This window comes from Rhinopithecus bieti, unplaced genomic scaffold (assembly GCF_001698545.2).
Source record: "Rhinopithecus bieti isolate Rb0 unplaced genomic scaffold, ASM169854v2 scaffold_10088, whole genome shotgun sequence".
NCBI classification, from domain to species: Eukaryota; Metazoa; Chordata; class Mammalia; order Primates; family Cercopithecidae; genus Rhinopithecus; species Rhinopithecus bieti.
In genome coordinates, this window is record NW_016806409.1 from 1,403,131 (window position 1) to 1,424,133 (window position 21,003).

Consider the following 21,003-nt stretch of genomic DNA (forward strand, 5'->3'; position numbering starts at 1 on the left):
CGGCGCCGCCGCTGCCCGGAGACCTTCCGCCCCCACCCCCGCCACCGCCACCGCCACCACCTCCGGGCACTGACAGGCCGGTGCCTCCGCCGCCTCCGGGAGGTCCTCCTGATGATTTAGGAAGACGCGACTCAGAATTGGGCCCAGGTAAGTGGAGTGGACCACCTTGGGCCCGGGACTTGGGGGAGATGGAGGGAGGGACCTGGGCCTCAGTGTCCTCCAGAGTCTTCTGCCTAGGGGCCTCCTACTGCCTCCTGGCTGCCCCGTCAGCCCTCCCTGGGCCCAGGTTCCCTCCAGTACCCCCAGTGCTCACCACTCCTCCCAAACCCCCGTCCCAGGAGTGAAGGCCAAGAAGCCCATCCAGACCAAGTTCCGAATGCCACTCTTGAACTGGGTGGCACTGAAACCCAGCCAGATCACCGGCACCGTCTTCACAGAGCTCAATGATGAGAAGGTGCTGCAGGTGAGGGGCCCTGCCTGGCTCCGCATATGGGCACTGGAGTCAGATGAGTTGCCTGGATCAGGCTGGGCACTGGGGGTAGTCATTTTCTCCGTCATTTCACAGGTGAGCAGGGGGAGGCCCAGGGATGGGCATTAAGCCAGGCTGGACCAGTACCTCTAACAGGCAGAATCCTGCCTTCCCAAACGCCTTCCCCTCCATCCCTGCAGAGGGGTGCATCCCCCCATCCCACTCCTTCTGCCTCCAGGCCTCTTTCCTCCCACTTTCCCACAGGCAGCCAAGGCTTCAGCCCTCCTGATTCCACTTCCAGTTTTCCAAAAGGATGTGTTCTCTTGTCTGTAGGCCATTGTTGCCATTGTTCCATTCTGTTCCCTTTGCCTGGAATGTCCTTTCCTTTCTCCTTTTTACCACTGGCCAGTTCAGCTCTTCCTTTAGCTGTCCTGGCCCCAATTCTTGGTCCCCCGGGTTAGGCGGCCCTCCTCCTCCAGGCTCCCTGTGCTTCCCCTGTGCCTCCCATCAGGGCCTGTGGTCAGGCTGGGTTACTGGTTCTTTGCTGGTGGCCTCATCAGGGCCAGATGGGTGGCTCCAGCACTGTACTCAGCCAGGAGAGTGCCAGACCCCGGCCCCACCCAGCCCTACCTCCTCACCCTGTACCCTCAGGAGCTGGACATGAGTGACTTTGAGGAACAGTTCAAGACCAAGTCCCAAGGCCCCAGCCTGGACCTCAGCACTCTCAAGAGTAAGGCAGCCCAGAAGGCCCCCAGCAAGGCAACACTCATTGAGGCCAACCGGGCCAAGAACTTGGCCATCACCTTGCGGAAGGGCAACCTGGGGGCCGAGCGCATCTGCCAGGCCATTGAGGCGTGAGTGTCCCTGGCCTGGACTTGTGGGCAGTCCGGCCCCTCTGCTAGGCTGGGGTTGTCAGGCAGATCCTAGTAAAAGAGCCTCAATGGTGAGCTCTTTCATCAAGCTTCATACCAACCCTGGTCCAGTAACCTTGTCCCCATTTTAAGGTGGAGAAAACTGAGTCCATGCCTAAATTAGGATGTCCCACTTCCTCCCTGCCTGTTTGCCTAGCTGTGAGCACCCAGACTGTGGGATTTACAGCTGGGCGTCTTCCACTGATGTATGATGGGGACCCCGGCTCTCCAGTTCCCAGTTTCTCTGGATTCCTACCTCTTGCTCTCTGAAGCTGTTGGCAAATAGAAAATACTGAAATTCATTTATTAAATCAAGGCAGGGGTAGCCCTGCTCCCAGGGACTGGTGGGTATGGATGATGCCCACTCTCCCCTCTCCTCCCTCCCACAGGTACGACCTTCAGGCTCTGGGCCTGGACTTCCTGGAGCTGCTGATGCGCTTCCTGCCCACAGAGTATGAGCGCAGCCTCATCGCCCGCTTTGAGCGGGAGCAGCGGCCGATGGAGGAGCTGTCGGAGGAGGACCGCTTCATGCTACACTTCAGCCGCATCCCGCGCCTGCCGGAGCGCATGACCACACTCACCTTCCTGGGCAACTTCCCAGACACAGCCCAGCTGCTCATGCCGGTGTGGGCGGAGCGGGCAGGGCGGTGTGGCTTGGGTGGGGATGGGCAGAAGGCACCTCCCAGCCTGGGCTGCAGCAGGGAATCTGGGAGTACTTGAGCCTCCAGATGGAGGAGGCCCCAACTTATCTTACCTCCCCCATCCCACCCCTAGCAACTGAATGCCATCATTGCAGCCTCAATGTCCATCAAGTCCTCTGACAAACTCCGCCAGATCCTGGAGGTGAGGGGCCAGGAGGTGGGGCCCACCCTTGCCTGTTCCGGATAGTGTGAGAGGGAGACCCAGGCCCTGGCCACCTGCAATGCAACCAAGATAATGTTCCCTTCTCATGTACATGCTGAGAAGGACAGATCTAAGGGGGGTGGTGAATGGGAAGGGGTACAGCAGCCATGTCTGTAGCAGCTCACCTGGGACCCTGCCGGAGGGCTCAGTCCCCTTTAGCGTTGCTCTGTGAGCAATGTCACCTGCTCAGTGGAGGGCCCAGGAACCAGTAGAAATGGCTGGTGGAAAGGCAGTGACCACACAGCCTTGGAGGGGACGCTGGCAACAAGTTTTGGGTTGGACTACCAGAGGACAAAATTGGGTGTGCCCATAGTGTTAACTGTGCACATGTGTGAGACCTGTGTGTACACATGTACATGTGCTGTGAATCTGAGGGGCCTGTCTGTGCGGGAGTACAGTAGGGGCTGAGTGTGTGGGGCCTGCTCCTTGCCACCTCTTCTCCTTGTGCAATATATTTAAGCAGTGTCCTCAGCCCTGGCATTCTGCTGAGCCTTTCCCTGCCTCTCCCAGATCGTCCTGGCCTTCGGCAACTACATGAACAGTAGCAAGCGTGGGGCAGCTTATGGCTTCAGGCTCCAGAGCCTGGATGCGGTAAGGACCCTGGCTTGGGGGCTGGGGCTGGGGACTGGCTGGTGGCCTGTGACTTACAACAGGTCCTTGTGCAGCTGTTGGAGATGAAGTCGACTGACCGCAAGCAGACTCTGCTGCACTACCTGGTGAAGGTCATTGCTGAGAAGTACCCGCAACTCACAGGCTTCCACAGCGACCTGCACTTCCTGGACAAGGCAGGCTCAGGTAGGGGGTACACAGGTCCTTGGGTGCGGGGAGGGGCAGTGGGCTGGGGTAGGTTGGGAGAAAGCTAGGTGGCCATAGGATATAATTGGTGGGAGGACTGCCTCTCCGATTCACTGACCTGATACTGCCCCATCCCTGGCCCAGTGTCCCTGGACAGTGTCCTGGCAGACGTGCGCTCCCTGCAGCGAGGCCTAGAGTTGACACAGAGGGAGTTTGTGCGACAGGATGACTGCGTGGTGCTCAAGGAGTTCCTGAGGGCCAACTCGCCCACCATGGACAAGCTGCTGGCAGACAGCAAGACGGCTCAGGTGGTCCAGGGCTGGCCTCACCTGGAGGTGGGGGATGTAGGAGCACTAGGTAGCCCAGCCTGGAGGGGTGTGGCTGTAGCTGGGACCCCTTGGGGGGATGCAGCAGGAACGAGGGGCCACCCTGCCTGGGAGAAGCTGAGATCAGGTGGCCAGTGTCCTGAAGGGCACAGGCTGTGAGAGGTCTAAACTGGGGGGCTGACAGGCTGTGCCCGCAGGAGGCCTTTGAGTCCGTGGTGGAATACTTCGGAGAGAACCCCAAGACCACATCCCCAGGCCTGTTCTTCTCCCTCTTTAGCCGCTTCGTTAAGGCCTACAAGGTATTTGGGACTGGGGCAGGCTGGGAACCCTGTAGGGCACTGAAGCCTTTCCACTGGGCAGCGGAGGGGTGGGACTGCTTCTGTTTAGGGGGTGGGTAGGGCAGTAGGGAGGGCCACCCTCATGGAGACTGCCTTGGCCCGCAGAAAGCTGAGCAGGAGGTGGAACAGTGGAAAAAAGAAGCCGCTGCCCAGGAGGCAGGTGTTGATACCCTGGGCAAAGGGGAGCCCCCAGCACACAAGGTAGGCAGCTGTTCCTGGGCTTGGTACTGGGCTGCAGGGATGCATGGCATCTCATCACCTTCTGGTGTCACCCCCACACCCTCACTGTTACAGACGGACCCTGCCCCAGGAGCCTGGGATGGGAAAGGGTTCTTTCTGCTCAAGCCAGCTGTCCTTGCTGTGGGGGACCAGGCAGATATTCCAGGGTTTTGGTGGTGGGGAGGCCTCCTGGAGCTGGAGCTATAAATTCCCCCTAGTCACCGCCAAAGGCCCGGCGGCCACAGATGGATCTAATCTCTGAGCTGAAACGGAAGCAGCAGAAGGAGCCACTCATTTATGAGAGCGACCGTGACGGGGCCATTGAAGACATCATCACAGGTAAGGGCTTGACCAGGCCTTGGTCTTATTCTCAGTCTGTCCTTCTATGCTGTCTTCTGACCCAGTCCCCTACCCTCTGGGGGACTGGCTGCCACACTGCTTCTTGCTACCTTTTCTGTTTTTCTTTCCTTTTTCCTTTCTCTACTCTCCTTCACCTGCCCCACCCCCACTCAGTGATCAAGACGGTGCCCTTCACGGCCCGTACCGGCAAGCGGACATCCCGGCTCCTCTGTGAGGCCAGCCTGGGAGAAGAGATGCCCCTCTAGCCCCTCAGGTACCCAGATGACCTGGCCTCCGATCCCACGCTGCCCACAGCCCCCCGGGACCCTTGGGGGAACTGAGGCATGCTGCCTTCTCCTGGGCCAGTGGATGGCTGGGATGTGATTTGGCGTTGCAAGGGGTGGGGGGGTGGGGGCGCGTGTCTGGCATACAGAAACGGTACCCCTGCCATGTGCACACAATCTGAGTCCTTAGGAGGCTATGGTTGTGCCCTGGAGCCAATGCTCCCAGCTCTGGGCAGACTCCTGAAGGGTAAATGTGTCTCCTTCGGCTGCCAGATCTGCGGAACCAGCCCTACATCCGCGCAGACACAGGCCGCCGCAGTGCCCGCCGGCGTCCCCCAGGCCCCCCACTGCAGGTCACCTCCGACCTCTCGCTGTAGCCGCTATTTCTGCAGGTGGATTCTGCAAGGGTGTGGGGCGGTGCACAGGCTGAGGCTCAAGGAAGATGGTCCTCAGCTCGGCTGGCCGGGCAGCCCCTCCTCCGCTGTGGCCCGCCTCAAACGGGCTGGTGCATCCTCCTCTTGCCACAGAGGGCAAATGCTGCTTGCAGCACCCACCCCAAAGCCCCCTCCAAATAGCCATACTTAGCCTCAGCAGGAGCCTGGCCTCTAACTTATAAAGTGCACCTCGCCCCCGCAAGCCCCAGCCTCGAGGACCGTCCATGGACCTTATTTTTATACGAGATAATAAAGATGTTTGCAAAAGATACGCGTCGGCTCAGTGCCCGCCGCAGCCTGTTTCGCTCAGCAAACGCTTTACTTGTACAAGCTCTTCATAGCAGGCCTCTGCAAACCAGCGGGCGCCTGGGAGAAAGACTGCTTCTTTACTAGAGTTGGCGGCGAGGGAGCCCTGTTTGAGGGGACGGAGGCTCTCGTGGCTGGCCCGGGATCCCTGCGGGAGGCCGGAGGGGGCCAGCGCAAGGGCGAGCGGGCAGCTGGGGTCAGACCCGCCCCGCCAGCCCGCACCAGTTCTCCTTCCGGCTGCCCCGCCCCATTTGCGCCAGTCCTGCCGCCTACCTGGGCATCTGGTCCTTTTCCCTTTCGCCTTACCCAGTACGTAGTGACGCCATGAGTGACCTCGCCTTACATCTCCGCGTGTACCGCCTCCGTCTCCCCCTGCCGGGGCCCCATTTCTTCCGGGCATACCCACGCTCCTCGCCTGCCCCTCCCCTCCGCCAGCCGGTATTGCCCCATCTGTCTGTCCCGCCTCCGCGCACCTGTCCCGCCCCTCACTGCGTATCCCTCCCCCGCCCGCCGGCTCTCACCTAGGCCGAGCCACGCCCCGGGTTGGGCGGGAACTTGGGGCGGCCGGGCTAGTAGGGCTGGGTCAGGCGGAAGCCGGGGCCGGCGGCTGGGCTGCGTGTCCTGCGTTCCGGGAGCGCCGACCCCTCCAGGTTAGGAATCTGAGAGTAGGGGCTGCGCGCACCTGGGGTGGGTGCCCGGGAGGAGGTAGAGGAGGAGACGGTCCTCAGAGCGGGTCCTGGGGGTAGGAGGCTAGGGCGGGGGTTGTGAGTGGCTGGGAGAAGTCCCTCCCGCGGGTCCCCGCGCACCCCGCCCCGTCGGGGACTCACCTACTTCGTGCAGTCTGTGCAGCGAGCGCGCCAGCTCCTAGTTGGAGAGGCCGCTGATGCGCGCCGCGTGGCAGAAGGTGAGGCCCGCGTGGAGCGCCCCCCAACCCCCGCAGCCTGGGCTGAGCCCCAGAGCCCACTGCTTCTTGAAGTAGTAGCTTGGAGAAGAGAGGCGGGGCGGCCGCCTCACACTCCCAGCCCCAGCCCTCTCTGTCTCACAGGTGCGGAAGCCAAAGCAGGGCCGGGAGCCACTGCTTTGTCCTGGGGCGACTTGGGGCCCAGGAAACAGACCCAGAATTCAAGGCTCCCGTCTCTAGGGCAGGAACATCAGGGGTTCCGTGGAGCTGGTATGGTTGTGCCCACCTCATCACCTCCTGTGCCAATTTGGAGGGCACAAAGCCCCGGCCCAGCAGCTTGAACAGCATTTCCAAGAACAGGGTCTGCAGTCCCTGGGGGTCACAGACCTGGCTGTTCGTCACCCGGCTTGGGGGCAAAAAAGGTGAAGGAGCGTGAGGAGGGGGCTCCCCCAGGCCAGGCCCACCCCTCCTCCACCAGCCTTGCCCCTCACCCATGCACTGAGCCAAGCGGTGGTTGTCATTGAAGACACCCAGGAAGTCACTGAAGCTTACGATTCCAACACCTGGGGAGAGAGGACAGGGGGCGCTGTGGGTGCCTGCCCCTGCAGAAGGCCTGCCTTACAGATGCCTGCTGGCAGTTCCAGGTGTTAGAGAATCTAGTCCTGCCTCTAGCCAAGGGCAGACCCTAGTTTGAATGGGGGAGAAATGACCCGTGCCTTGGGGTTTCCCAAATCAGGATTAGGATTAACACAGTAGCAACGTTTACAGGCCATGAGATAGGTGTGTTGGTCAGGGCAGGCTTCCTGTAAGAGGGAACTTTAAAATAGGAACAGGCCAGGATTTTGTGGTATTCTTTAGGGAGGTATACTTTAGAAGAATACCTGGAGGTGGGAGGGGACAAGAGGACAGGGATGGGGCACCCACCATCCAAGTCTGCCTGCCGCAAAGCCTCGAACGTCTCCTGTGGACTCAGTTGGATACCCACATTGCCTAGGGCACCTTTCATGCTGCGCATGTCCACAGTACCTGTTGGGCTGCAGCTGAAGAGTTTGAAGATATCCTGGAAGGCTGAGGATAGAGGGGGACAGGTGGCAAGATGAACCACCCACACAGGAACCCTGAGAGCTGCCCACTCTAACTCAGGTGGAACTGACGACTTGGCTCATTCCAACTTCCTCCTGGGTGTTTTAAATTTTTATTTATTTATTTATTTTTGAGACAGAGTCTCACTCTTTGCCCAGGCTGGAGTGCAGTGGTGAGATCTTGGCTCACCGCAGCCTCAACCTCCCAAGCCTCAAACGATCCTCTCACCTCAGCCTCCTGAGTAGGTGGCATCACAGGTATGTGCCACCACACCTGGCTAATTGTTTAATTTGTTGTACAGATGGGGTTTCACCGTGTTGCTCAGGCTGGTCTCGAAGTCCTGGGCTCAAGTAATCCTCCCGCCTTAGCCTCCCAAACTGTTGGGATTACAGACGTCAACTTCCACACCTGGCCTGTAACTTTTTTTTTTTTTTTTTTTTTTTTTTGAGACGGAGTCTCGCTCTGTCGCCCAGGCTGGAGTGCAGTGGCCGGATCTCAGCTCACTGCCAGCTCCGCCTCCTGGGTTTAGGCCATTCTCCTGCCTCAGCCTCCCGAGTAGCTGGGATTACAGGCGCCCGCCACCTCGCCCGGCTAGTTTTTTGTATTTTTTTAGTAGAGACGGGGTTTCACCAGGTTAGTCAGGATGGTCTCGATCTCCTGACCGCGTGATCTGGCTGCCTCAGCCTCCCAAAGTGCTGGGATTACAGGTGTGAGCCACCGCGCCCGGCCTGGCCTGTAACTTTTAATATAAAGAGTAGCAGTGGCTGTTGTGTATTGGTACATGTTATGTGCCCATCCAGTCCTCATGTCCAAAACTCATATTTGAAAAACATTCAAAATTCATGTCCAAGGTCACATCTGGCAGTCTGGCTCTGAAGCTACAGTGCCTTGGAGCCCTGCTGGTGCCTGGCGTGTCGTAGGCACTGAACATTGTTGATGATGAATAAAGTGATTCTGCTTTGAGGGACCCTTGCCAATATCAGGACATGTTGTTTGGGGGAGCATGGGACTGTGGTTTCTTTTGCCTTTACCCCTATGGTCCTAGACCCCATGAGGCAGGTGAACTCAGATTTTTCCCGTCATTTTTTCTCCTCCTTTACCTTCTCCCTTCTTTTCCATCCTGTTCATCATCTATCTATCCATCCATCTAAATACCTGCATTCACCTATCTACCAATCCATTGAGTTTTCCTTTCCTCCCTCCTTCACACACACATGCGCGCGCACACACATATACACACACACACACACACACAAACTGTGAGCTCTAGGGTCAGACAAGCATGGAGGGATGGTTGCAAACACTGACTTTTTGCACTGACCCCAGCTTCAGGGCAGGCAATCCCTTGTAGTTCTTCCCTGAGCACCACCTAATTTTCTTCCTTACTCCCAGTCCTGGGGCCCTCACCTGCCAGCTGCTGGGGTGTCTCGCCTGTCAAGCTGCCCCAGGAGAAAGAAAGAGGTTGGAAAGGTCTTTGCACCTGTTGCATAGAAATGCCAGGGCCAGCCAGGCCTTACCCCAAACCCAGCCCCCAAGGCCTGGCCCCTGGTCCCTGCCTTTACCTCTCAGACCCAGCATCTGGACCTGACTCTGCTGGATGGGCAGCCACAAGGCCCTGGATTTCTGTTGCCCTCCTCATGGTATGTTCAGCCTTTGTGGCCATGGCTACTACTAGCTCCGTCTGGGTCAGCCGGGCAGTGTGCAGCTGCAGCCTCCCTTTCTGCATCCTGCCTGCCTGCTCCTCTGCTGGATCTCATATGAGCAGCCTTTGAGGCTGCTGTGGAGGCCTTAGAGGCAGGAAGGAGAGGCAGAGGGGTCCAGCCCACTCAGGTACTCAGACTCCTGAGTAGGTAGGTACTCAGACCTGGGACCAGGCCTGTGGGTATACAGTTCTGCCTCCTCCCAGGATTCTCCACATGAGACTGTACCACAGTCCTCTATGCAGGGGATTCTGGGGAAAGGGCTAGGGCAGTGATTCCCCCCACCCCGGGTGAGGGAAAAGGACCCTCCTCCAGACCTGGTCACCTGTTTGTTCTCAGTGATGACTCAATCTCTTGGTCTTCTGCCCTCTGCAAATTACTCCTAAAACTCAACAGTAAGGCCAGGCATGGTGCTCAGGACTGTAATCCCGGCACTTTGGATGGCCGAGGAGGGAGGATTGCTTGAGCCTAGAAGTTCAAGGCTGCAGTGAGCCGTGATGGCACCATTGTACTCCAGCCTGGGTGATGGAGAGAGAACTTGTCTCAAAAACCAAAAAACAAAACCCCTCAACAGTAAGAAAATGAACAGCCTGATTTTTTTAAAAAAAAGAAGGGCAAAAGCCAAGTGTGGTGGCTTACATCTTTAATCCCAGCACTTTGGGAAGCTGAGGTGGGAGGATCACTTGAGGCCAGGAGTTTGAGATCAGCCTGGGCAACACAGCAAGATCCCATCTCTACAAAAAATAAAAAGCTTAGCCAGGCATGGTGGTGCACACTTTTAATCCCAGCTTTTTGGGAACCTGAGATGGGAGGATCACTTGAGCCCAGGAGTTCAAGGCTGCAGTTAGCCATGATTGAGCCACTGCACTCTGCCTGGGTGACAGAAAGAGGCCTTGTCTCAAAAAAAAAAAAAAAAAAAAAAAAATCTAAACAGGCACCTCGCCAAAGAATACATACAAATGAAAGTAAGCATATGAAAAAATGTTCAACATCATATGTTATCAGCAAATTGCAAATTAAAACAATGAGATACTATTATGCACCTATTCAGATACCAAAATCCAAAACACTACCACCACCAAATGCTGGTGAGGATGTGGAATAATAGGAACTGATGAATTGCTGGTGGGAATGCAAAATGGTGCAGCCAATCTGGAAGACAAATTTGGCAGTTTCTTACAAAACGAAACACACCCTTATCACATGATCCAGCAATTGTGCTCCTTGGTATTTATCCAAATGTTTTGAAAACTCATATCCACACAAAAACCTGCACATGGATGTTTATGGCAGCTTTATTCATAATTGCCAAAACTTGGCAACAACCCAGATGTCCTTCAGTAGGTGAATGGATAAACAGTGATACACCCAGACAATGAATAGTATTCACCACTAAAAATAAATGAGCTATCAAGCCAGGAAAAGACGTGGAGGAACCTTAAACGTGTATTACCAGGTGAAAGAAGCCAACCGAAACAAACTGCATACCGTTTGATTCCGAATCATTCTGGAAAAGGCAAAACTGTGGCAATAGTAAAAGGACCAGTTGTTGACAGGAGTTGGAGGGGCCAGGTAGAGCGCAGAACTTTTAGGGCAATTAAACGACTCTGTATCACACTACAATCAAAACCCATAGAACGGGCCAGGCGCGGTGGCTCACGTCTGTAATCCCAGCACTTTGGGAGGCCAAGGTGGGTGGATCACCTAGAGTCAGGAGTTCAAGACCAGCCTGGCCAACATGGTGAAACCCTGTCTCTACAAAAATACAAAAATTAGATGGGCATGGTGGCGGGTGCCTGTAGTTCCAGCTACTTGGGAGGCTGAGGCAGGAGAATCACTTAAACCCAGAAGGTGAACAGAGGTTACAGTGAGCTGAGATCACACCATTGCACTCCAGCCTGGGTGACAGGGCACGACTCCGTCTCAAAAACAACAAACCCCCATAGAATGTAGAACACCAATAGTGAACCCCAATGCGAACTGTGGACTTTTGGTGATGATGATGAGTCAGTGTAGGTTTATCAGTTGTAACAAATGTAACAAATGTACCACTGCAGGATGTCCAGAACCAGGGAGGTTGTATGTGGGTGGGGACAGGGGTACATGGGAACTCTCTGTACTTTCCACTCAGTTTTGCTGCAAACCTAAAACTGCTCTAAAAAATAAAGTCTATTAATTTAAAAAAACCTATGGAAAGATTAGTCCTGAGAGCCCAGTGATTCTGGCTCAGTCCCCCACCGCCCCCAAGACACCCACCTCTGCAGCTCCTCCTTGTCCCTCCTTCCAGTCTCCCGCCCGCTTCTCCTCCTGGCCCTGACCCATTCTGAACTGCTCACCCCTTCCTACTCACACCCTCCAGGCCCTAGGCATCTGTCTCCTTGGACCCTCCGAAAGCTGGGCAGGCTCTTGAAGATCCGCAAGGCTGGGCTTTCACTTAGCAGGGAACCTGAGGCCAGGCCATGGCGCAGCCTCCCCTTCTCCTTCCCCCAGGCTGCCCTGTCCACATCCCTGTCCATCCATGCACTCTGAATCCCCTTCCTTCCTTTGCTGCCATCTCTACTCTGCCAGGAGTCAGTCTATACTGCCTGCCCTCTCGGCCTCCAAGGCTAAACCCTGGGTGGGAGGTGTGTGCATTTGTGTGCATTTTTTTTTTTTTTCTTCTTTGAGTTGGAGTCTCGCTCTGTTGCCCAGGCTGGAGTGCAGTGGTGCAATCTCAGCTCACTGCAACCTCTGCCTCCTGGACTCGAGAGATCCTCCTGCCTCAGCCTCCCCAGTAGCTGGGACTACAGGCGCATGTCACCACGCCCGGCTAATTTTTGTATTTTTAGTAGAGATGCAGTTTCACCGTGTTAGCCAGACTGGTCTCGCACTCCTGACCTCAAGTGATCTGCTGGCTTCTGCCTCCCAAAGTGCTGGAATTATAGGCGTGAGACACCACACCCGGCCTTGTGTGCATATTTGGTACATGTGACTGTCACAGGCACATGTGTACATGGGGATGGGTGTCGTATGCTGCTTCCTCTGTGTGTGGGTGCTGTATGTGTGATGTGCTGGGCAGCTGGTGATGTCTNTGCAACCTCTGCCTCCTGGACTCGAGAGATCCTCCTGCCTCAGCCTCCCCAGTAGCTGGGACTACAGGCGCATGTCACCACGCCCGGCTAATTTTGTATTTTAGTAGAGATGCAGTTTCACCGTGTTAGCCAGACTGGTCTCGCACTCCTGACCTCAAGTGATCTGCTGGCTTCTGCCTCCCAAAGTGCTGGAATTATAGGCGTGAGACACCACACCCGGCCTTGTGTGCATATTTGGTACATGTGACTGTCACAGGCACATGTGTACATGGGGATGGGTGTCGTATGCTGCTTCCTCTGTGTGTGGGTGCTGTATGTGTGATGTGCTGGGCAGCTGGTGATGTCTGTGTGCACACGTCTAGGTGATGTATGGCTCTCTCCTGCATTTGAAGGTACTTCTAGCTCCGGCCTGTTACCCGTGGAGGACCAGTCCTTCGGCCTCATTTTCCTCCCCTTCAAACTCCTGGACACAATCCCTTCCCCATGCCAGGCCTTCTCCATGAAGAGTGCAGGAAGATCCCCCTCAGACCCACTTTCTCACCAGTCCATGCCCAGGAGGCCATCTCCTCAGATGATCCCAACACTTCCCTGGCCTCAGGCCAAGAGGAAGCCTCATTTCACAGTTTAAGAAATGGAAGCCTCAGAGGACACCGAGGTCGCCCCAAGACCAGCCACAAGTTTTTCTGCTGGCCTAGAGGGCTGGCCAGGAGGGAGTGAAAGGAACTGACCCTGGGGAGTGGACAGGTGAGAGATGGGTGGCCAGGACAAGGGTGGCGTTGCCCTCTGGGGGCAGGTGGAGCTGGGGCAGCTAAAAAATGGGGTGGCAGACCAGGACACAGCAGCCAGGTGAGCTCCCTGGCCCAGGGGCATTTGCACAAAAGGCTGAGCTGACGGCCAGCACTGAAGGCTTTATTGGTTCTGTCTAGTCATTTCTCTGGGGTTGTGGGGGCTGACAGCTTAAAATGGATTTTCACCAATAATGGATTCTGTTTCTCTTTTCCTGGCGGCACTGAGCTGCAACACAAAAGAGAGAGTGTCACTTGGGCCCCAGAGGTTGGTCGAAGGAGAGGGTTGAGCCCAGAGGCCCCTCTGAAGAGGTCACTGGGGGGAAGAGGTCTTCTGCTGCTGCCTGTGTCTGGGCAGCTGAGGTTACGTTCTGTGTCCATTCACCACGAGAAAGCAAGGTGTACTGGAGTGCCCTGCATCCTCATTCTCCCCTCAAGAAAAGTGTCCTGGACCCCAGGGTTGGGGCCAAACGGCTCTCAACAGGGCAGACCCCAGCCTGAGCATTTCCGACCTTGGTGAGGCCTGAACCCCAGGGTGGGAAGCTGCCTAATGCCAGCGTGGTCCTTCCCAGTTTGAACCCAGGCCCCTGTGCCCACCCTCCTTGGTCCCCAGGCCTCCTCCAGCCCTCGCCTTGGCTCTGCACCTCGGTCCACTGGAACCTTGTTCTAACAGCCTTTATGAGGTCACTGAGGTGGAGGCGTCACAGCCCACCACATCCTGCTCCCAGGTCCTCATTCCAGTGTTCCCCACCCCTACCCAGCTGTGTGAGGACCCCCCTATGTTCTAGCATAGCCCCTCTATGGGAGCTGTGGGGCTGGCCTCACTCACTCTTCCTTGCCTCCCGGCAGCACAGGGGACGTGGCTGGTGGCTGGAGAAGCTGCATTTGCCCTTTGATGGTGGCCCTCTTGATCCCTGGCTTGCTGAAGTCAAAGTAAGATTGAGTGAAGTTCTTGTCTTCCTGACTCCAAGATTTCAGTGGTGCTCTGGCTTCACGTGGTTTCTCTGGCAGGGTCTCTGCGTGCTTTTCTGGCTCTTGCTCCTCCGCAGTGATCAGGAGGGGCTCTGTGGAAGACTCCAGAGCCTCCTGGGGTGGAGCTTTCATCATGTGTTCCAAACTGGGCATATCCGCCCTGCTGGAGGAGGCCATGGCCAGGGAAGATGCAAAGGTGATTAGCTCTGCCAGGCCAATGGGTGGCGGGAGATCTGAGGACAGGAGGGGGCTTGGCTCCTGGGAGCTTGTGGCCAGAGGAGCTGAGCGGGCATCAGGGCTCTGGAGCTGCTCCTTGGAGCACAGGGCGTCAGTGGGGATGGCCTCCCGGAGCTGGGAACTGATGGGCTGGCCTGCGCTGCCATTGTTGAGCTGCATGTTGATGGCCCGCTGCAGGCTGTTCTCTGAGGCTTGGATGAGCTTGTTTGCCCAGAAGAGGTGCTTGGAGGTCTGTGCACTGATGGAGTGATGGCAGGCGGACACGTGGTTCTCCTCCGTGAAACTCCCGTAGTTTGAATTCAGACTCCATGGTCTGAAGGTCTGCGGCGTGGGCGGCGCCATGTTGGAGTGGACGGACTCTATCTGGCACACCAGCTGCAGGGGCTCTTCGAGGTCAGACTCCTCGTTCCAGTTGGCTTTTGTGTCCAGCTCAGTTTCAAGCTTGAGGGCTGGGTACAGCTCTGACTCCAGTAAAGCCGGCACCTGTCTGATCTCCAGTTCTGGGTCTGGGTCTGGGGCCAGGACCACTTTGAGTTGGGGCTTCTGCTCTAGTATGTCTGCCTCCAGCTGAAATGTTTCAACTCAAAGCTGAGGAGGCAGGAGCGGGAGGTCCTGCCCCTGAGGCCCTCCCTGGCCCTGAGTCCCTGCCCCACCCCTGCCCCGGGTCCTGCTCTCTTCCCCCCGCCCCCCAACCGCATGCCTGCCTCCTCTCAGAGACCTGCCTGGTGAGGGTGTGTATGTGAGTGTACCCACACTGGCTGGTACTAGGGTCCCAGGATTGTCAAGGGTAGGGGCTGGTGGGGACTTAGGGAAGAGCCCTGCCACTTGCCTACCACCTCCCCATAAAAGGACACCCCCATTTTTACCTCCTGTTCCTCTTGTATCTGGTGTTGACTTAAGTCATCTCTAAGACAGAAGGAAACAGAGTGGGTGATGGGGATCTGTGGGGTGGGTGGTGGCTTCAGCGGGAAGGGGGTTTTTGGGGCCCTCAAAGCCCTCTGCCTTGTAACAGAGGCTGGCAAGATGCACCTCCCCCCGACCACCCCGCCACCAGCTCATCCACTCCCCTGGCTGTCCCACTCCACTGCCACCAGGAAGTCTGGAGTTGTATTCTGAAACTTTAGTGAGTTTAGGAAACTCCTTGCCAACTCATGCCCCCCCTGCCCCCGCAAAAGAGGAATCCAGTTGGTTGGAGGTAAGGCCCAGGAATCTCATTTTTATCAATCATTGCAGGTGAGCTGGGGCAACTCACTTCGCAAATTAGTGCCCAGAACACTAGTCCCCAGCAGGGGAGCCCCAGAGCAATGTCCTCCCACCCACCTGCCCACTCCTTCTTCAAGTGCCTGCCCACCCCCGCCTTGAGCAGCTCTGTCCTCAGCAAGCCAGGCATCTCTGAGAGGTCAGGTCCTATCCTGTCCCTGGGTGTGCCTCACCACCCCTCAGTCTTCCTCTGCCAGGGGCTGAGGGCATACACAGAAGTGGGAGGGTAGATACCCCATGCCCTCCCCAGTCTTTTGGCCTGGACACTGGCGCCGGGGAGGTTTTGAAAATGGCAGAAGGGAGGGAGATCCTAGGCTGGGGGATTGGTGGTGTCGGGGGCGAGGCTGGAGGTCCTGGAGGGCTCGGGGCAGGCCTGTGATGATCGGGGATGGTTCTCACCGCATCTCTGCAACCTCCACTGACCCTTTGCTGCAGCATGGAAATCCATGGGTACCTGGCAGGGGAAAGGAAGTGAGGGCAGGGAGCTGCAGGGTAGAGGACAGTCCTGGAGGGATTCCGGAGCCAGCCACCTCCTCCTGCCCTTCTTTTTCTCTGTTCCTGGCTGCATTCCCTCACCGACCTGCCCCGCCCTCCTTGTTCCCTAGCCGGTAGCCATTCCTATCCTCCAGTCCTGCTCCCTCCACTCTGTCTGTGCCTTGCCTCCTCGGAGGCTCCCTGTTCCATCTCCTTCCCCTAAAACCGTGACTGCTAACAGTACCCCGACCATGCGGGACGCTTCCATAGCCTGGGCACTTTACCTGCTTTATCTCATTGATTCAACACAAAAAATTAGGACAGGTTCATTTGCCCAAGGCCCCCCAGCTGATCATAGCTGAAGTGGTGACTTGAATGCGGTTTTGACTCAGGAAATTCTTAACTCCCTGGCCCCCGGCTACTCCCAGGAGCCTGTAACTGCATGGAGTCCCCATCACGCCCCACGCGAACCTTCCCCATCTCCCCATTCCTGCTCCTCTGCTGGCTTCCTTTACTCTCTCTGGATCATCCATCACTGACTCCAGGCCAAGGCCTGCACCCGGGGTGTGTGATCTGAGGTGGTGCTAGCACCTAGGCGACGATTTATGAGCTCAGATCCCCCTCTGCAGGGGAGACTGACTCCTTGGGAATGTCCCCAACCCCACACCCATCCCTGGAAGCTTGTATCTTTTACTGCAGAAGCTGTTTCTTCACCCTGTGGGGGTGGAAGCACCAGGCTGCCCTGTTCTCTGCTACCCAGGGTCATGCATAGGGGTTGATGGTGGGGCCATCATGACGACCCTGCCATCATGCAAGGTGGGTCCCCATCAGCCTGGGGTGTGGCAGGAAGTGACAGCCCTGGCTCTGGCTGGGAAGAATCACTCCCAGGAAGCGATTGGAAGGATGAGAATGTGCTGCGATCTCTTCCTAGAGATGTAGCGGCTGGAGGGAGGGGTCCTTGCATGGCTGGTCCTGGGATTGGGACCATCTGCTTTAGCCTGGTCTTGGGGATGTATCCCCAACCCTCCACCTCCTTGATCACTATGCTTCCCTGGCTTCCTCACGTGTCTCTCTTCTCCCTCTGCAACTCCCCCTACCCCAGGTCCTGCTGTTCCCCAGGCTTCTGACCTCAGGACTTTTGCTACCTTTACAAAATTTCCCTGGGCAGTTTAATCAACACCTACAGCCTCAACCCCTCCATAAATGGCAGCTGGGTATGGACAGGAGAAGAAATTACTGTTGTGTGAGCCTCTTAATAGCACTGAGGGCTGGGAGAAAAAGTCAGATGTTGACTCAGCTTGGGACTTCTGTGCCTAACTTGAGAATATTCTATTAGGGATTCAAATGATATTCTACAGTATATGAAATAATTGAAATAATTTTTTTTTTTTTTTTTTTGAGATGGGAGTCTTGCTCTGACCCCCAGGCTGGAGTGCAGTGGCGCGATCTTGGCTCACCACAAGCTCCGCCTCCTGGGTTCACGCCATTCTCCCGCCTCGGCCTCCAGAGTAGCTGGGACTGCAGGCGCCCGCCACCACACCTGGCTAATTTTTTTTGTATTTTTAGTAGAGACAGGGTTTCACCGTGTTAGCCAGGATGGTCTCGATCTCCTGACCTCGTGATCCGCCTGCCTCGGCCTCCCAAATTGCTGGGATTTTTGCTACCTTTACAAAATTTCCCTGAGCCACCACGCCCGGCCCCGGCTCACTTTTTGTATTTTTAGTAGAGATGGGGTTTCACCATTTTGGCCAGGCAGTCTCAAACTCCTGGCCTCAAATGATCTGCCCGCCTCGGCCTCCTAAAGTGCTGGGATTACAGGCATGAGCCACTGTGCCCGGCCGAAAGAATTTCTATTTCCAGTGGTTTGTTGCTAGCACACAGAAATAGATCTATCTTTTGTATCCTGCAACCATACTAAAATCTCATGCGTTCTCATAGCTTTTTTTTTTTCCTTTTAGATTCTGTCGGATTTTCTACATAGACAATAATGTGTGTGAGTCAAGACACTTTTACTTCTTCCTTCCCAATCTGGTTCCTCTTATTTCCTTTTCTTGCCTAATTGCACAGGAGACAATCTCCATACAATGTTGAGTAGGAGTGTGTGTGTACGTCCTCACTTCGTTCTGAGCTTAGGGGAAAGTGTTTAGCCTTTCACCATTAAGGATGATGCTAGCTGTAGGTTTCTTCATGATGCCTTTTATTAGCTTGGGCATCTTCATGAAGTTTCCTCTCCTAGTTTGCTTAGTTTTAATTAGGAATGGATGCTGGATTTTGCCTAATGCTTTTTCTGCATTTATTGAGAATTTTGCCTAATGCTTTTTCTGCATTTATTGAGATGATCATATGGTTTTTCTTTAATATTATATATGTAGACATAACATACGTTATAATACATTAACATATGAGTAATGTTATATTATTTGGGTGATAATTCTTTTATATTTTTGTATTCTGCTTATGGTAAAATACATTGATTTTTTTTTTTTTGAGACGGAGTCTTGCTCTGTCCCCAGGCTGGAGTGCAGTGGCCAGATCTCAGCTCACTGCAAGCTCCGCCTCCCAGGTTTACGGCATTCTCCTGCCTCAGCCTCCCGAGTAGCTGGGACTACAGGCGCCCGCCAGCTCACCTGGCTAGTTTTTTGTATTTTTTTAGTAGAGACGGGGTTTCACCAGGTTAGCCAGGATGGTCTCGATCTCCTGACCTCGTGATCTGCCCGTCTCGGCCTCCCAAAGTGCTGGGATTATAGGCTTGAGCCACCGCGCCCGGCCACGTTGATTTTTTTTGAGACAGGGTCTCACTCTGTTACCCAGGCTGGAGTTCAGTGGCGCAGTTACGGCAATCTCAACCTCCCTGTCTCAAGTGATCCTCCCACCTCACCTCTGGAGTAGCTGGGACTACAGGTGTTCACCAACATATTCAGCTGATTTTTGTATTTTTTGTAGAGATGGGTCTTGTTATATTGCCCAGGCTGGTCTTGAACTCCTGGGCTCAAGCTATCCACCTGCGTTGGCCTCCCAAAGTGCTAGATTATAGGTGTGAGCCACCGTGCCCAGCTATAAATTGATTTTTTAAAATGTTAAATCAGCCTTGCATTACTGGGATAAACCTCATTTGGTCATGACGTATTACCCTTTTAATATGTTGTTGGATCTGATTGGCTTTTTTTCAGAATTTTCACATGCATATCCATGAGGGATATTGGTGTATAATTTTCTTTTCTTTATAATGTCTTTGTTAGGTTTTGATAGGGAGGATGGCTTGAGCCCGGGAGGCGGAGGTTGCAGTGAGCCGAGATGGTGCCATTGCAGTCCAGCCTGGGCGACAGAGCAAGACTCAGTCTCAAAAACAACAACAACAACAACAAAAAAAAAAAAAACAGAAAAAAGAGATGAGGACTCACTATGTTGCCCAGGTTGGTCTCAAACTCCTGAGCTCAAGCAGTCTTCCCACCTTGGCCTCCCAAAGTGTTGGCATGAGCCACCGTCCCTGGCCTAATTTCTTACCTCAAATTCACACTCTGTATGTCCAGACTCTTAAGTGTGGCCACCACGGCTCTGCCTGTCTGACTCCTGTCTCCCTTTCTAGTCTGTCATCTCTCCATATCCCACTCTCCTCGCCCCATTCATCCTTCATCCTTTCACCCAAATGAGAAACCTGGGTCATTTGTGACTCCTCCTCACTCCGAAGCTTCTGCCCTCCTACCCCTGATGCTCTCCTCATCTCCCAGTACCAGAGCCAACACAAACCTATGTCTTCCTACCCTTTGGCACTTGGTGCTGAGTGCTTTGCATATTCAATCTTCATACCTACCCTATGCCCAGTTGGCCACAGCTCTCCTCTCACAGATGAGGAAACGTGTATGAGGTCACGCAGCTATTAAGAGCAGCACACGACCCAAAGGCAGGTCTGGCTGACTCCAGACTCTGGGATGCTACTCACTGCACTGTCTTAAATCTCTTTAGTCCTCCAGTGGGACCACTGCAACCATGTCCCCCTCCAACCTGGATTTTCAATGACCCCAGAGTGAGCCTGCTATATCTCACTTGCCTCTGGTCACCCCCAGACTCCATGTGGCCTCTTGGTCTGATCTCTACCTTCATTTTTCATCTCTTGGCATCCATCTCCTGTCCCTCACCCTAAGCCAAAGCTACCCCCAGAGTACCGCAGGCCCTTCTGCACCCAGTGCCTTTGCAAATGCTATTTCTTATACCTGGAAAGCCTTCTTCTGGCAAAGTCCTACTCATGCCTGAAAGCCCAATTCAAATAATCAGTGTAATCCTCTCCATGACAGACCTGGCTGTCCAATCTACGTTTTTCCTTATAGGCGTGAGCCACTGCACCCGACCTCTGGTTAATTTTTTTTTTGACAGGGTCTTGCTCTGTGGCCCAGGCTGGAGTGGTGTCATCATAGCTCACTGCAACTCCTGGGCTCCAGTGAGCCTCCCAAGTAGCTGGGACTACAGGCTCATGCCACCACACCTGTCTAATTTTAAACATTTCCTGTAGAGGACAAAGGCTCGCTATGTTGCCTAGGCTGGTCTTGAACTCCTGGCCTTATGTGATCCTCCCACCTCTGCCTCCCAAAGTGTTGGGATTGCAGGCATTGAGCCATCATGCCCACCTAATTTTGATCATTTTAATGCTGGCTCATGCCCTTCTAGGAGAGAGGATCCCCAAAAGAAAGCCACCATTTCAGTGGGGGATCTGACGCCCCTATGGGAAGGGGAGACCCAGGGCACTAGGGGCAAACATCTTTGCTCATTGGTTCAGAGAAGAGTACAAGACACCAAGGAAGCGCTCAATGAAAATCTGCTCAAGACTGCTGCTCCTCCCTGCAAAGCCTCAAGCATCAAGCAGGGACAACTGGATGTGATTTTTTGGATCTGCAGTTCAGGATAATTCATGAGTCGTTTCCTGTGCACAAGGCCATTGCTCCTTCTGTGGTCTTAGAACCCCTTCAAGAACCACTGACGCTGCAGTCCCTACTCCAAGGCGCGCATGCGTGTCCGTGCGCGCACGCGGGTGTGCACCACGCAGGGGCTGAGGCTGGGAGCCATAGTCAGGGGCACCGGGTGGGCTTTGGCAGGGGGTCGACCTGCCTTTCAGGTGCCGGGGGTTTGGGAGCAGGGGAACGGGCCCCGGGCCGATTCCTGACCGCCCCTCCCGCGCCCCGCCCCCACTCATTTTCGCTTCAC

At 55.2% G+C, this 21,003-nt stretch overlaps 2 protein-coding genes across 4 annotated transcripts in view; one reads left to right on the plus strand and one right to left on the minus strand.

Moving 5' to 3' along the window:
• FMNL1 (formin like 1) overlaps positions 1 to 5,287 on the plus strand; it is a 16,913-nt gene extending 11,626 nt beyond the window's left edge. The window contains exons 16-27 of the mRNA XM_017876140.1: positions 37 to 147; positions 339 to 463; positions 1,121 to 1,323; positions 1,770 to 2,004; positions 2,155 to 2,223; positions 2,794 to 2,874; positions 2,949 to 3,078; positions 3,223 to 3,386; positions 3,602 to 3,703; positions 3,848 to 3,943; positions 4,180 to 4,300; positions 4,858 to 5,287. Coding sequence (XP_017731629.1) covers positions 37 to 147; positions 339 to 463; positions 1,121 to 1,323; positions 1,770 to 2,004; positions 2,155 to 2,223; positions 2,794 to 2,874; positions 2,949 to 3,078; positions 3,223 to 3,386; positions 3,602 to 3,703; positions 3,848 to 3,943; positions 4,180 to 4,300; positions 4,858 to 4,961 — 1,541 coding nt within the window. The 3' untranslated portion in view covers positions 4,962 to 5,287. The remainder of the gene's footprint in view (positions 1 to 36; positions 148 to 338; positions 464 to 1,120; positions 1,324 to 1,769; positions 2,005 to 2,154; positions 2,224 to 2,793; positions 2,875 to 2,948; positions 3,079 to 3,222; positions 3,387 to 3,601; positions 3,704 to 3,847; positions 3,944 to 4,179; positions 4,301 to 4,857) is intronic.
• A 1,461-nt stretch (positions 5,288 to 6,748) lies between these two features.
• SPATA32 (spermatogenesis associated 32) overlaps positions 6,749 to 21,003 on the minus strand; it is a 14,737-nt gene continuing 482 nt past the window's right edge. The window contains exons 1-6 of one of the 3 annotated variants that reach the window (XM_017876144.1): positions 16,279 to 16,294; positions 15,733 to 15,787; positions 14,940 to 14,979; positions 13,694 to 14,640; positions 7,150 to 7,293; positions 6,749 to 6,788 (exon numbers count right to left, since the gene is read on the minus strand). In XM_017876144.1, coding sequence (XP_017731633.1) covers positions 6,764 to 6,788; positions 7,150 to 7,293; positions 13,694 to 14,640; positions 14,940 to 14,979; positions 15,733 to 15,737 — 1,161 coding nt within the window. In that variant the 5' untranslated portion in view covers positions 15,738 to 15,787; positions 16,279 to 16,294 and the 3' untranslated portion in view covers positions 6,749 to 6,763. Of the gene's footprint in view, positions 6,789 to 7,149; positions 7,294 to 12,972; positions 13,094 to 13,693; positions 14,641 to 14,939; positions 14,980 to 15,732; positions 15,788 to 16,278; positions 16,295 to 21,003 lie in introns of those variants that run through there. The other 2 variants (XM_017876143.1, XM_017876145.1) reach the window with 2 other exon arrangements.